General features: G+C 57.5%; 4 protein-coding genes across 4 annotated transcripts; 2 read left to right on the plus strand and 2 right to left on the minus strand.

Moving 5' to 3' along the window:
• Positions 1–2645: 2645 nt before the first annotated feature.
• Positions 2646–5251, plus strand: MAM_05643 (MIZ zinc finger protein; the record flags this gene model as incomplete). Its single annotated transcript, XM_040824441.1, has 2 exons — positions 2646–3750; positions 3864–5251. The coding sequence occupies 2 exons, from the start codon at positions 2646–2648 to the stop codon at positions 5249–5251; spliced, it is 2493 nt and encodes an 830-aa protein (XP_040677420.1).
• Positions 5252–7305: 2054 nt separating this feature from the next.
• MAM_05644 (epoxide hydrolase) lies at positions 7306–8255 on the minus strand (the record flags this gene model as incomplete). The annotated part of the gene is made up of 2 exons (XM_040824442.1): positions 7306–8130; positions 8190–8255. 2 exons carry the CDS (start codon positions 8253–8255, stop codon positions 7306–7308), a joined length of 891 nt encoding a protein of 296 aa, XP_040677421.1.
• A 670-nt stretch (positions 8256–8925) lies between these two features.
• MAM_05645 (60S ribosomal protein L5) lies at positions 8926–10151 on the plus strand (the record flags this gene model as incomplete). Its single annotated transcript, XM_040824443.1, has 3 exons — positions 8926–8928; positions 9135–9172; positions 9284–10151. The coding sequence occupies 3 exons, from the start codon at positions 8926–8928 to the stop codon at positions 10149–10151; spliced, it is 909 nt and encodes a 302-aa protein (XP_040677422.1).
• Positions 10152–10872: 721 nt separating this feature from the next.
• On the minus strand, positions 10873–12105 carry MAM_05646 (Oxoglutarate/iron-dependent oxygenase; the record flags this gene model as incomplete). The annotated part of the gene is made up of 2 exons (XM_040824444.1): positions 10873–11951; positions 12018–12105. 2 exons carry the CDS (start codon positions 12103–12105, stop codon positions 10873–10875), a joined length of 1167 nt encoding a protein of 388 aa, XP_040677423.1.
• Between the last annotated feature and the right edge of the window lie 1505 nt (positions 12106–13610).

The raw sequence follows: 13610 nt of genomic DNA on the forward strand, positions 1-13610 counted from the left end.
CCTCCGTCTGCTAATGAACCTACCCCTGGTGTGACATACTTGAGTTGCCATGACAGATCAGCTAGTCGAGACGACCTTGGCCCAGCCGTGACGCCGAGATGGCTACCTAGATAGTTGTCTGTTATTCGGGCACTACCGCTCCGCAGTCACTCCGCAGTCGTAATGTCTGTCTGCCCAATCCCCCACGCTATGGTGAGTTGTGACCAACTCAGGTCCTGGCCCAATGCAGCCAAGTCCGTCCGTCCAACAAATTTCCTCGGACCGCCAAGGCCGTGCAACACCTAGGCTCTAGACGTTGTGTATTCCTACCGAGATGGGGGGGAGGTAGGTAGGCAGGTAGTCGAGCAGTAGGACTTTGCTGCCCACCCTTCCTCTTTCTCCATCTTCAACGCCCTAGAATGGATACTTCAAGATTGAGTAAGCCATGACCAAACTCTGGCTGTATTGACTTGATTTCCGTAGAAATGAGAAACGGTTGCAGGCGAGCCTCCAACGATGGAGGGGTCAAAGTCCCAGATGGATCTGTACTTGAATCAAGGACGAGTCCCACTATTCAGACGCATAGCTGCCTTTTCGTGTCACCTTCTATCAGGTTCTTCGCACCCCAAGAAATGGTCTTGGTTGGTTGGTTGGTTGGTTGGTCGCCACCACTGACCAGGCAGCATCGACATGTATCAGGCTGGCGGGCAGTTGGTCAGTGACAAAGCCGCTTTGTACTTGTACTCCGTATATCCCGTTCCTTGAAAGGCTACATCTAGGCACCTGGTATTTCGCGGAGGGGCATTATCATTCTTCGGGTGGCTGCCCTCAGCTGCATCGGCCATGACAAGAGAACTCATCCCATTCTTCTGCCAGCACACGTCATAGTTATCATGTCTCTCTGGGACTTTTACCCGCGTTTGATATGGTGATAGTTCCGTTGGAAACAGGGGCGGTACTCCTTACGTCGGTGCTTAGTTTTATTTAGTTGGTGGTGATGTGCGCAGCCTTTCATACACAGGCTCGCTCGGATGAATCCAGGGCCGTACAGATATATAAGTGTACATTTATGACGTTTATGACCTGTGAAATGCTGTGGCTTAGAAGCTAGCATTTACCGCATAGCTTCCCGTAATGAAGATGATAAGTTTGTTTTGGATGATGATTGGTGGGTTGGAGTCGGACCTTGGCCTATAGTGGTCACTGCCTACGGAGTACAGGCGACGCTTTCATCCGTAGCTTTAGCTCCTGTTAGAAATGTATGTATTGTACGCTTATGTTATGGTCTGGGCTATAGCCCGACCTATAGCCAGCCGAGGCGACGGGACACAGCCTACCTCTTCGTGCACTTACCTATATAGCGTCAATTGAGCAAGAGCCGGGCAGCTTGTTCATTACGTACTCTTTGGCTCGATGGTCGGGGCCAGTGCAGCACCACCGGGATGACTGCGGCTGGCACCCGCTATGGCTCCTAAAGCTAGTCCATCACAACAGAAAGCCAGGCAAAGGCGTCTTGTCAGTCAGTGGCCAATGAGGACAGGGCGGGGCTGGCAATAAAGACGTTTCCATCCAAGGGGCGTTGGCGTGGATGTGTCAGATGGTTTCACAGCATGACATTGGGCGGCAAACGGCTTGGCCATTATCATGATTCCTTGTCATCTTTATCTGCTCATCAACTCTCCAGCCAATGACGAAGAAGACGAAGAGCGGACACGACTCGAGCGTTGACGTTGAGGGTTGAGGGCCGAGGGCCTGGCATGTGGCCTTCTGGCTCCTTCCAACACCCGGTTAGGTTTTGGGCTGGACCGCGCCTTCCGTGGAATAAAGTCGCGACTTTGTGAAAGACCCATGTCCGTGTGCACGGCACAGCATCAAGAATCGATAAGCGTCCAGACCGTCCTTCACCACACAAAAGAGACCACGATATCCTCACGGCTCACGAGCTGCAGAGTGATATATCGTCTTGCCCCGCGTTTTTGGGCTTCGGGCTCCCCCGGCCGGTCCTGTTTCTGTTGCCCAGTGGCGGCTGCCTGCAGATTCTTGCCAGGCGAACATAAGACCACTCAGAATGAACCATGTAGCCCGACTTGGTTCAATTTCAAGGTCTGAACCACGCAATGTCAAGACCTACAGCTTCCAGAGGCAATACTGCTCCTCCTTGTTCTCATGATGCGGAGTCCAGGCGAGTAGAAGCGGCAAACAAGACCAGCCTGGCCTTCATTGGCGGACATCAGCCAGCGTGGATGTCCGCTTCCACTCCATCATCGAAGCCTAGGACGAAACTACCAACTTCCCGTAAGGCGAAGCGTTCCTCAGACCCTCTCGCCGACGAGCTGCCACGGGAGAGAATTGCAACTGCCAGCCAGCCAGCGCAGCAGGGCCGAGCGCAGGAGTCTCAAGATTCAACTCGAGTTGCTGAAACTAGCATGTCAGAGAGGTATGATGTGATTGATGTGCTTTCCCGCCACCGTTTTCTATTTGAGTCCGCGGCCATTGCGCTTGTGGTTTGCCATGACTTACTTGCTTGGCTTCGCCCTGCCAGCCCTTGTCCGATAAATCCAACGAGCGTGTTGTTGACAAGTCACAGGAACACTCGGCCTGCGTCTTCTTCGCCTTCGCCCTCGCCTTCGCCAACGCCAGTAGATTCAGGCCAAGTCGCAACAGAAATGCCTGGGGTCGAGCCGCAAAGGCGCTTTCCATCACCACCACCATCGTCAGCAGCAGAACTGCCCATGGCCTATGGAGGCTCATGGGCAGGTGAGGCGACTGAGCAGGTGACCACACGAGATGCTTGCGCCAATGATGGCAGTGTGGCCACCAGTGCTGCCGGTGCTGCAGTACGAGGTCTTCCTCAGGACGGCGGCTGGGAACAGCCGAAGCAGCAGCGGCCGCCACGGCAAGTCAATACGACTGCGGCGGGCTTCAACAATCCCTCGATGCACCCAGCACCACCAATAGACGGGGATGGTCCCAATGCTTGGGTCACTAAAGACGCCTTGATGTTTCTGAAAGCCCGGCAAGCCTTCGGTCCTTTGGCTCAACCTGACCAGGTGATAGCGCAAGCCTCCACGGATATATGGCGCCAAAGACTCGTCAAGTACATAAACCTTTCACATGGGCCTGGTCGCGGCTGTACGGACCCCGAATCATGGCGCTTCCGGTTTCTGAGAGAATCTTGCCGAAAAAATGACGCTTTCTGCCTAGTCCTTTATCAGTTTCATTGCCTTTGGTCAACAAACCGGGACTTTCTTCTGAGCATATTGCCGCCTTCCAGCCATGAATATCTCGGCCCGACATTTGAGGCCCTGGTTGCTGTCCTAGGGCCCAATAGAGGTATTCGACAACGGTTTTTGACGTGGCTTGCCTGCTTTCCATTCGATTTTGACATCGTCGCTCAAGACGACCCATCTTTCTGCGAAATGTCAAGTCGTGTAGTGAGATTCCTGACCTCCGTTGCCGAGCACTGGTCCGGATGGCTTACTCATATTCGTGACAGGCGATATCCCTTCATGTCACACGAGTTGAGGGACAACTTCCACTTGACGTCACCAGACATACAGTTCCTTATGTGTTATCATAGCTGGACACTGATCGGGCCTTGGAATATGCTTAACAACGCAAATTTCTCCAATGTCTTCGACAACGATTGGAGAAATGAGATGCATTGGCTAGGGCATCGCAATCAGCAACATGTGCATGAGGCGCGGGACATCATAAGACGGCAGTACATCGCCGTGGCAAACCTCGGAGTCCCCGAAACCGACGTTCCCAGTAGGTGAACCTTTGATCGCTGCTTACAATGCCCTCACTTCTCCTGTTGCCCTATCACGTTTCTTTTGCGCGTTTCCATTGTTTCCATTGCCCAGTGCTAACAACTGCCGTAGTGGCAGCCTCTGGCCTCACAGCGGCACAGAATCCGTCAAGCCCCGTCGCGAATGTCAACCAGAGCTACGATCCAGCAGTGCTACCAGTGACTTCAGGACCTTCCGTCAGCTCACGTCCACTTCACAACGCACCCTATCCAGGGGCGCAATTTGTCCAGGGCTACCGATCAAGCGTTCCTGGGCACCTCGTTCAGCAGCGTCCACTCGAAGTAGGGCGCGAACCAAACCGGGGCCCAATATCTGGGCAACAGCGCTTCGTGCAAAGCGCGCGTGCCAATGCAAATCAGCCTCAGTTCGGACCACTGGTCCTCCGACCAGCCACTCGGGTAGATAAAAGCCGCCGCTACCCATCGGAGCGACAGACACAGAATAAATTTGCGGCAAACATGCAAGCCGAAATGGCAGGAGAGCAAAGTGCCGCTCCAGGAGGGGCCGAATGGCCTCGGAACCAGAATGATTTCACTTCTGTCCGTGCCGGAGGACCTGAGAACAAATTATACCACTATGTTGTTGACTTTGCCGTCAAGCCAACGCTCCTTTCTCCGCAAAGTTGGAATCAAAGTTTTGAGTTCGAAGTGATGCCTGCGGACATGTCACTGCGGTATCGACTTAGACTTTGCGCATGGCTTCCAACGGACAGAGAAATCCACATGGTCGACTGGGCTTCATCAGATTGCGTCTGGCCACCAGAAATTTACATCGAGTTGAATGGCGAAGCCGTGATTCTTCGAAGGGCGAAGGATTTTCGTCAAGATGTTCCAGCAGAGCTCACTGATATGATACGACAAGGGTCAAACGTGGTGAAAATAAGCTTGCCCCAGGATCCCGAGAAACATGAGGGGGAAATGCCAACATTTCATTTCGCCATTGAGATAATAGCAACCAGGAATCTCACACAGACTTTGAGGATGGTGTTTGAGAAGCCGGCTGTTTCTGCTGTGGAGACGGAGAAGCAGATATGGAGGAGGCTTATCGACCGTGACGACGACGTCACTGTGTCCATATCGTTGAGGGATCCATTCAGCGCCGAAATGGTCAAGACGCCTGTTCGAGGACTCCATTGCACGCATAGCGAATGCCTTGATTTGCAAACATGGCTGCTAACACGCCATGGAAGACATTCGAGGAGCACCACGGAAATCGCGCCTACAGATGGATGGAAATGCCCCATGTGCGGCAAATATGCGGGGCCTCAGTGCCTTGGTCTCGACTCGTACTTTCTTCACGTCGCAGGAACACTACTCGACCTTGGGAAGGGACAAACGACGCGCATTTCAGTCGGCAAGGATGGATCTTGGGCTCCCTTTGAAGAGGCAAGGGGCAATAATCATCATCAGGCTTCTGTGGCACAATCGCAGCAAAGTGGGGGCGGTGGCCAGCTTTATTGAGATCTCGGACCAAAGAAAACCGACTTAGTGGATGGACCTTGCGCGTGCTCGAGGGTACAGAATCCCTGCGGTGACAGGTTCTACAAGCGCTGCCAGACTGGCTTTTAGCCCCAGAAGACGATCATGGACACGCTGCAACGTATACTAAAGCAGGCGAGTTGGCGCATGGTCAACTACCTGGACCTGTCAAGACGTTTTCCAAGCTTGCCAGCCGATGACGGCGGTGTGGGGAGGGGGGAAAGGATTGCGCGTAGAGACAGCAGCGGGTTGAGATGAAAATCAAAGGCCGGCCACGGTAACGACTGCGTGTCGCTGCCTGGGTCCAGAGGAGAAAATGTAGCACCAATTTGATCAAGTATGACCTCTGACTACGTGTTAACCCGGCCCAACTTCCGGACACAGTTGCTCCCACCGGAGATGCAGGCCCGGCCGCTGCTTGTATGTCGTAACACTAACAGGACGCTTCTCATGGCAAGGAGCGTTGATTCGCCAAAACCACCCAGCGAACAGCGCGATCACTGACGCTGGAGCATCTCGATTCTCGGCAGACGAAAAGTAAATGTAGGCCGCGTGCTGTGCCCGAAGCCGAGACGGGCGACCGACCAACCGACCGACCGAGGCGGAATCCCAACAGAAAACATCCAGGCTCCAGAGACCAAAGACCATCAGTCGACCTGACCATCCGGCAGCCATGTCCGGACCTGTCGACAGCGCGTCCCAGGGCGCAGAGCCCACCCCAACGACAGAGGGCTTGTGTGCCGTGCTCACGGGCAAAGGCGCGCTGTCATTTTCAGGAGAGCAATATCGAGCGCCGCGTTTGCGACGGGTAAGGGCCCGTGAATTGAGGCTCGAGAGGGTGCAAGCCCGAGACGAGCTGACGGAAACGCCGCCTGCCCGTGGTAGGTATCAGGGTGGGCATCCAATGTACGGCAAAATCGTCATATACGGACTGACTTGGGCGCGGTCGGATCGCATCCTGTCCCTGTTCCGAGACGAGTCCATAGAGCGCTTTCCGTCCCTGGTGCTGGATAAGCGGGCGAGCGCAAGATAGATGTTTGCCGAGAAGCCGTTTCTGTTCCGGGTCGTCACTCTGGCGCCGGCGCCGCTCCCGATCCCAAGGCTGGTCAAGATGAAGAGGGACAGGGAACGTGCCGGCGCATCTCGGACAGCACATGCTTGTCGGGGAGGCGCGGAACCTGCATCTGCCGCAGGGTCGGGACCGTTGGTTTGCATGCCGGCGAGCCGGTCTCCAAGCAGGGCTACCTACTACTCCCCGTGGCTCTCCTGCTCCTCCTCGCTTCCGGCCGGCGCGTACGCTGACGCGGCAAGTCTCGCGGATCTCTGCACTCTCCTGCACGAGCAAATCGCCAGCCTGACGTACCTGGGGCCAGGGGACGCGCACAACGTGGGCACCACCAAGATGCCGCCTTCGCTGCTGCAGCAAAGCGGCAGACGATGCGCCCGAGGATCTGCGCCAGTCGAAAAGAGACGTGATTGCCACCGAGGCGCATTCCATCGAGGAGCAGCGCGCCTTTCTGGGCTGCTGCTGTCTCTTGTCGGTGTAAGTGAGCTTGCCCCGTCTCCCCTCGCCCCCTTTCTTTCTCTTTCTGTCGGGCAGTTCGAGTCCGACAAGTTGGACCACGCGGCCTTCCCGGCGCAGCAGCTCGACGCTGTTTGGACGGCAAAACCAGCTGCGAAGCCACGGGACCGGCTTGGTTCACGGGCTTGTTGTCCAGCTCGGCGTGGGATTTCAACGACGTCGAGTTGGGCATGGATGCGCGAGGGCGATTGTTGGCACGCCGGCACTTCTGAGCGATGCGATTGGGCGTGGGAGGCGTGCTTTTCTTTTCTCTGCATCTCAACCTATCTTGTGTGGTCACGGCTCACGGCGCTACCGGGGAGAAGTCGTGGCGGGACATTGTTTGTTTGCGGTGCGTCTCTGTCAAGCTATGAAATGGGGCATGCTGCCCTCGTCATGGCGACCAGATCGGGGGCTTCGCGAATTCCACGGCGCTCGTGCTTGTCCTCGGTGCCATCTGAGATGAGTGCTGGTATTACATCTTGGCGCTTCGCGACCCCCTGCCCGTGCCTGTGCCCATCTGCGGCTCGACGGCCGCCCTGGGATGGTCCCCCGCGAGCGGCAGCCCCGTCACCCTCTCGAGCTCCTCGACGGCCTCGTACGCCCTCCCCAGGCGGACCTTGATGGTGCCGAAGCCCTCCTCCTTGGCTGCCTTGAGGTTCTCGCCAATGTCGTCGAGGAACAGCACGTCGGCGGCCCGCACGCCGTCGCCCCAGCCGAGCCGCCTGCCCCTCTCGGAGTGCGCATTGGCGCGCGCAAACTCGTCCAGCCTGCGCAGGGCGAGCCTGTAGATGCGGGCGTCGGGCTTGCGCAGCCCCACGTGCGCCGAGGACACAAACACGTCAAACAGGCCGCCGACCGGGTCGGCGAGCCCGCCGCCGCCCCGATGCAGCGCGTGGCCCGGCGGGAAAATCACCGTGTTGCTCAGCGCGCCCAGGATGTACCGCCCGCTCTGCCGGAGCCGCCTCAGCGCGGGCAGCATCCACGGGTCCGGCGCGTCGGACCGGGCCATCATCTCGTTGAAGAGCCGCTCGCCGTCGAGGCGCGGGACCGGCGGCGTCTCCCGCGGCAGCGAGGGCCTGCGCCCCGCCTCGCGCGCGTAAAAGGCCTCCCAGCGTTCCGGCCGGTGCAGGTCGGCGTTGAGGCCGGCGAAGAAGGCGGCGTCGAGGGGGATCTCGCCGCGCTCGAGCTTGTGCCACGACCCGTCGGGCGCGGACCGGGAGAGCGAGTAATTCACCCAGCCTGGCGGGATGTTGAGGCTGGTTTCGTAGTCTAGGATGGCTTGGAAGGGGGACACGACCTGGTTGGTGAGCTGGATGTGCCTCTCTTGGTCGCGGGTCGGCTTGGGCGAGAGCTTACACAGACGCCGCCAATGTCGAACAGGAGGACTTTGGGCAGCTTGGGCGCCGCGGCCATCTCGTCCATTTGCTTGCTGTCTACGGGGCGGGTTCTCGTGCGCCTAGGAGAGACACGGAGGACGAGGAGGACGAGGGCGGTGCTTTGCGGTGCCGGCGCCGTGCAGTGTGTGTGGTTTTGAACAAGAGGCCATGGTGAAAGGGCCTTGCGGTCTAAAGTTGTTTGTCACAACCTCGGTTGCGACAGGAGCTAGCGGCCCGGTACTTTTCAGGCGGGGCGGGCCAACGTGCTTCAGTCCGTTGCAGCCTGAGGCAGAACCAGACGCGGGCCATGGTGAACATCAGTACTGTCGATTGTATGTGGCCTAGACCTCTAACCACCAGGGGTCAAAAGGGTGCAATTGAACAAGCTGCGCATCTCTTGCTCAACGATACCGGGTTGCATAGATGGCCTACGTAGTAACTAGTCTGCGCCGCCAATCCATCGCCTCAAAGTACTCCGTTAAAGTCCTGCGAGTCGTCACCAACCCCAACTCGACGACCACCCCTGCGGCTGCCCCTCAAAGTGGGCCATCTTCTCGAGAGAACCACCAATCACAGGAGTTTCACAACTTTAGGGCTTCAAAAATATCCCCCACAAAATATTGGTCTTGCTGGAATCTATTTTTCCTGCTCAGCATCACCAACTCACGCAACCTTCCAGCAGCACTTCTCAGCCGCCGTTGGTAATCACCGTCAACATGGTAAGTTGAAAGGCCTATCTGCAGGATTCGAGCGCTCGAAAGGGCAGCATCGTCCTGAGCAAAAGTTTTACTCCTACACGAATGGGCAGAAATGCCTACATTTGTGGTCTGTTTGCTCGCGGGACAAGAGTCACAGCAAGTTGCTTCGGAAGGAGGACGAGCAAGTCTGAAGCGCAAATTGCTGACTCGGGGAATTTTTCAAATAGCCTTTCCACAAGTTGGTCAAGAATAGCGCTTACTACAGGTATGCTTTTCTTTCTCTGTTTTTTTTTTTTTTTTTTTTTTTTTTGGTCCCGGGCCTCCTCTCGCCCGCCGAGACGTGCTCCGGCAAACAGATATACTGACTCGTCGTTAGCCGCTACCAAACCAAGTACAAGCGCAGACGCTCCGGCAAGACGGACTACTACGCTCGCAAGCGCCTCATCACGCAGGCCAAGAACAAGTACAATGCGCCCAAGTACCGGCTAGTTGTGCGCTTCACCAACAAGGACATCATCATGCAGATCGTGAGCGCCGAGATCACGGGCGACAAGATCTTCGCCGCCGCGTACGGTCACGAGCTCAAGGCGTACGGCATCAAGCACGGGCTGACCAACTGGGCCGCCGCCTACGCCACCGGTCTCCTGATTGCGCGCCGGGCCCTGTCCAAGCTCGGCCTCGACAAGGACTTTGTCGGTGTCGAGGAGGCCGACGGCGAGTTCACCCTCACCGAGGCCGTCGAGACGGAGGACGGCGAGCGCCGCCCCTTCAAGGTCTTCCTCGACGTTGGCCTCGCCCGCACCTCCACCGGCGCCCGGGTCTTTGGCGCCATGAAGGGCGCCTCTGACGGCGGCATCTTCATCCCCCACTCCGAGAAGCGTTTCCCCGGCTACGACATGGAGTCGGGGGAGCTGGACACCGAGGTCCTCCAGAAGTACATCTTTGGCGGGCACGTCGCCGAGTACATGGAGACTCTGGCCGACGACGACGAGGAGCGCTACCAGAGCCAGTTCCAGAAGTACATTGACGACGGGCTCGAGGCAGACGGTCTCGAGGAGCTCTACTCCCAGGCGCACGCCGCCATCCGCGCCGACCCCTGGAAGAAGGTTGAGGGCGACGGCCCCAAGAAGACCAAGGAAGAGTGGAAGGCCATCTCCAAGAAGTACAGACAAACCAAGTCCACCAAGGCCGAGAAGGAGAAGCGCGTCCAGGACAAGATCAAGTCTCTCCTCGCCGAGGAGTAGGGAGACGCCGCTGCCGCTGCCGGTGGATGAGGGCTGCAGAGGAAACGGGGACTGGGGGGCAAAAACGCACGACAGGGATGCGTCTCGTTTCAAGGACAGCCGGAACAGGACAGGAAACAGGCTTGGTTCTCGGAGTTTGGGCAACGATTTCGAGTTTGACTTCACAATGGAATGAAACAACACATCCTCCGCACCGCCACACATGAGTATCGTGAACCCGAAATGATGTGCCCAGTTGACGTGACCACACACGAGGAGACGGGGAGGGGAGGAAAAGAAGAGACTCGTGCACTGCGCCATGATGCATAGTGCCCGTGGTGATGTGTAGTTGTCGTGCGTGACTTGTGCCACATCCTTTCGCCCCTCAAACATGTCGAACTTGGCGTCGATCCATTCTAGCCCGTGCTCGGCTTCTCGTGCGTCGCCTGGACGATGCTAGTCAGACGCGTCAAGTCCCAGATGGCGCCTTGCTGCTCCCCAGCGTCCCCACCAACAAGGGCGAGGAGGTGGCGATGGCGATGGCTCCGCCCCGGTGGCAGTTTCGGCGCTGGCCTGTCCGCGCACTGGCGTCTCTGGAAATCACCACGTCTGCAGATGGCCATAGCCTGAGGTGCGTTGCGTGCTTCGCTGGTTCTAATGAATTCAGACTATCAAGTACTCCGTGGCCAAAAGAAGAGGAGGAAGAAGAAAACATGCTTGCAGCAATGCCTTGGCCAGCTACTCATGCGTAAAACACCTTTGTCAAAAACCCTTCCCTAGTATCAACGCCCTCCGTCACGGCCCCCTTCCAGTTCTTCTTGACCCTCGACCTCACCCACTCCGACGCCGAGATATCCAAATCACCACTCTCCCCGGTCTTCTTCCCATGGCCCACGCTCCTGAGAAACGGACTGTCCAGCGTCTTCAGGGGCAGGTCGTCGCTGGGGCGCACAAAATACAGCACACCCAGCCGATCCACGCACGCCTGGTCGGCCGGCGGCGCGACGACCCTGTGTATGCCGCTCTTCATGTACCCATTGGAAAGGAACTCCAGGATGTCGGCGACGTTGACAGCCACCTTGCCCTCGGGGACGCGCAGATACTCCCACCCCGAGTCCGGGCCGCGCCTCACCTGCAACGCCGCAACGGGCTGCTGGAAGACATACGTCAACGTCCCGTTGTCCGAGTGTCCGCGCAGGTACAGGTCCTTGTACTTTTTGTTGTCGGCCTCGGACCTGGCCCGGTACATCATGTACCGCAGCGAGCTGTCGCAGTTGGCGTCGTAGCGGTGCCCCTTGACCAGCTCGTCCGCGGGGAGCTGCAAGGCGAGGGCAATGAGGGCGAGCAGTTTGCGCGTCACGTTTTCGTGCATGTGCCGCTGGAAGAGCTCGATCTCGGAGGCGTGCTCGCGTATGACTTGCGGCTGGGCGCTGCGCTGCGTGCGCGGCGTGAACTTGAAGACACTGTAGAACTCGAGGTTGTCGCGGAGGCCGGGGAGGACCTCGACGGCCCCGAGGGGGCGGTAGCCGTTGTAGTTGCCGTCCTCGAGCGGGGCGCGGAACCGGAGCTTTTCGGGCGTCGGCAGGGCGAAGAAGGACTTTGCAATGGCGAATTGCTCGTCGATTTGCGCCTGGGTGAGGCCGATGTTGGTGATGTAGAAGAAGCCTTTTAATGCTATGTCAGGGATTCCTCCTCGACCAGAGGGGGGCAGGTGCGAACCGGTGGTGTGGACGGTTTGTCCGAGCTGGGACGCCAGCTTTTCTTTTCCTCCGGGCTTGTCGTACTCGGCGAGGTCGAGGGTTATGAGGTCTGCGTAGCTGACTGGGCAGGTTTTGGCATGGTTAGCATGTTGTCTTGGTGCTGGGCGCTGGGAAGCCTTCGGCTTACGATGCTCGCCTGTCTCGGGCGGATGGGTGTACTTGGCCAAAGGGGTGCTGGGCACATGATGAGGCATGGCGAGCGACGTTCGGGACATGTCAAGTGCGCGTTTGGATGAGTTGAGTAGCGACGCCGGGCCGGGGCAAAACACGAGAGCGACCGTCTGCCGGTGGCGTTTGCTTATTTATGCTGCATGAAGGCGAAGCACTCCTTCCTGCAGGCAGGCGAGCCTACCGCGTGTGTTGCACTTGGAACGAGGAATCATGGCCGCGCTGCCCCGCCAACATGCATGCATGGACGATGATGATGCAATGGCCAGTCGTCATGAAGCCATTGGCACCTGCCGTTTCCCGGTTGTACTCGGTACGGAGTATGACTTGGGGTATTTGGCTGGCTCGTCATTGAATAGACCAAGTTGCAGTGCTTCCATCGGCCATCTTCCGAACCTTATACGTTGTCGGGGCAGGGGCCGGGGGCTCTGGGCCAAGCATCGGCTGATGAAGCCGTATCGGGCGGGCGGGCATCGACCGAGGTTCCCCCATCACCGGCATCTGTCAGAGAGAGTGGAGGATAGTTGGCCGGGTGTGCGTCGTACGCGAGATACGTGGCTGCTGCCGTGCTGTGGACATCTACTCTAGCATCATGGCTCCTCATGTTGGTCTGCCTTTGGGTGGTCGCAACGGGTGGCGCAAATCGCACATCATGGGTTTTGTGATCATCCCGATTGCTGTACGGAGTGTGGATTTTCCCGACACCAGCAGGATAAAGACCGACAAGTTGTCGTCCCGAAAGATGGATTAACTGGGGGATGTTCCACAACAGTGGCATCCCTGCCGCCATAAGAGTTGCAGGTTGATGGCAATGGCAGGCGGGGCCAAGATGAAGATACAAGGTGCCAGATTTCTTGCCGCAACCATCAACTACCGTCGAATACATTCGGCACAATACGGAGGGGCAACCGAGAGCTCTCTCCGGGGTTTCTGTGTTGGTGGCGGCCAATAGTAGCAAGACGCAGTCGTCCTGTAATCATGTATCGTGTTCGGAATTCGGGAGGCTTCTTAGTAAGACCCCGCATCACGGGCGTCATCGGTTTGCCATCTTAGTAAGAGGGAGAGACGAGAGACATCAGTCAGCAGCTTCCATGCATGCGATTTTGCCCGAGTTGGCGTCGAGTACGAGGTGACGGGCTTTTTCAGCTTTTTTATCCTCCAAGCACTCGTCTATTTCGACTTTCTGTCACACCCCCTCGTAGGTCAGTTCGGAGAGCGTAGCTGCGGAAGAGGCGGAGATGCTTTCTAACCCTAACCCTAATCCGCTCTCCTTACATGTGTCTCTTCGCTCTCGGTCGCTTAGCCGCGGAAACGGCGGCGGTACGGCGTAAAAGTCACCACGATGGCGGCTGCGTTTGGACTGTTCCAGCTATTGGCCGTTTTCAGTGCAGGAAATTAGGCTGTCTTGTCGAGACGCTTGGAGATGGCTCGTCATCTAACTCCTGAGCAATCCCCGACCCGACTGCGGGGTACCCTGTGCTTCCGTGATTGGACGGAGGCTGGTTGACATGCAGGCAGATCGTAGCAAGATAGTAGTTTCGGGGGTCGGCGA

The sequence above is a fragment of the Metarhizium album genome (genome assembly GCF_000804445.1).
Source record: "Metarhizium album ARSEF 1941 chromosome Unknown scaffold_15, whole genome shotgun sequence".
NCBI classification, from domain to species: domain Eukaryota; kingdom Fungi; phylum Ascomycota; class Sordariomycetes; order Hypocreales; family Clavicipitaceae; genus Metarhizium; species Metarhizium album.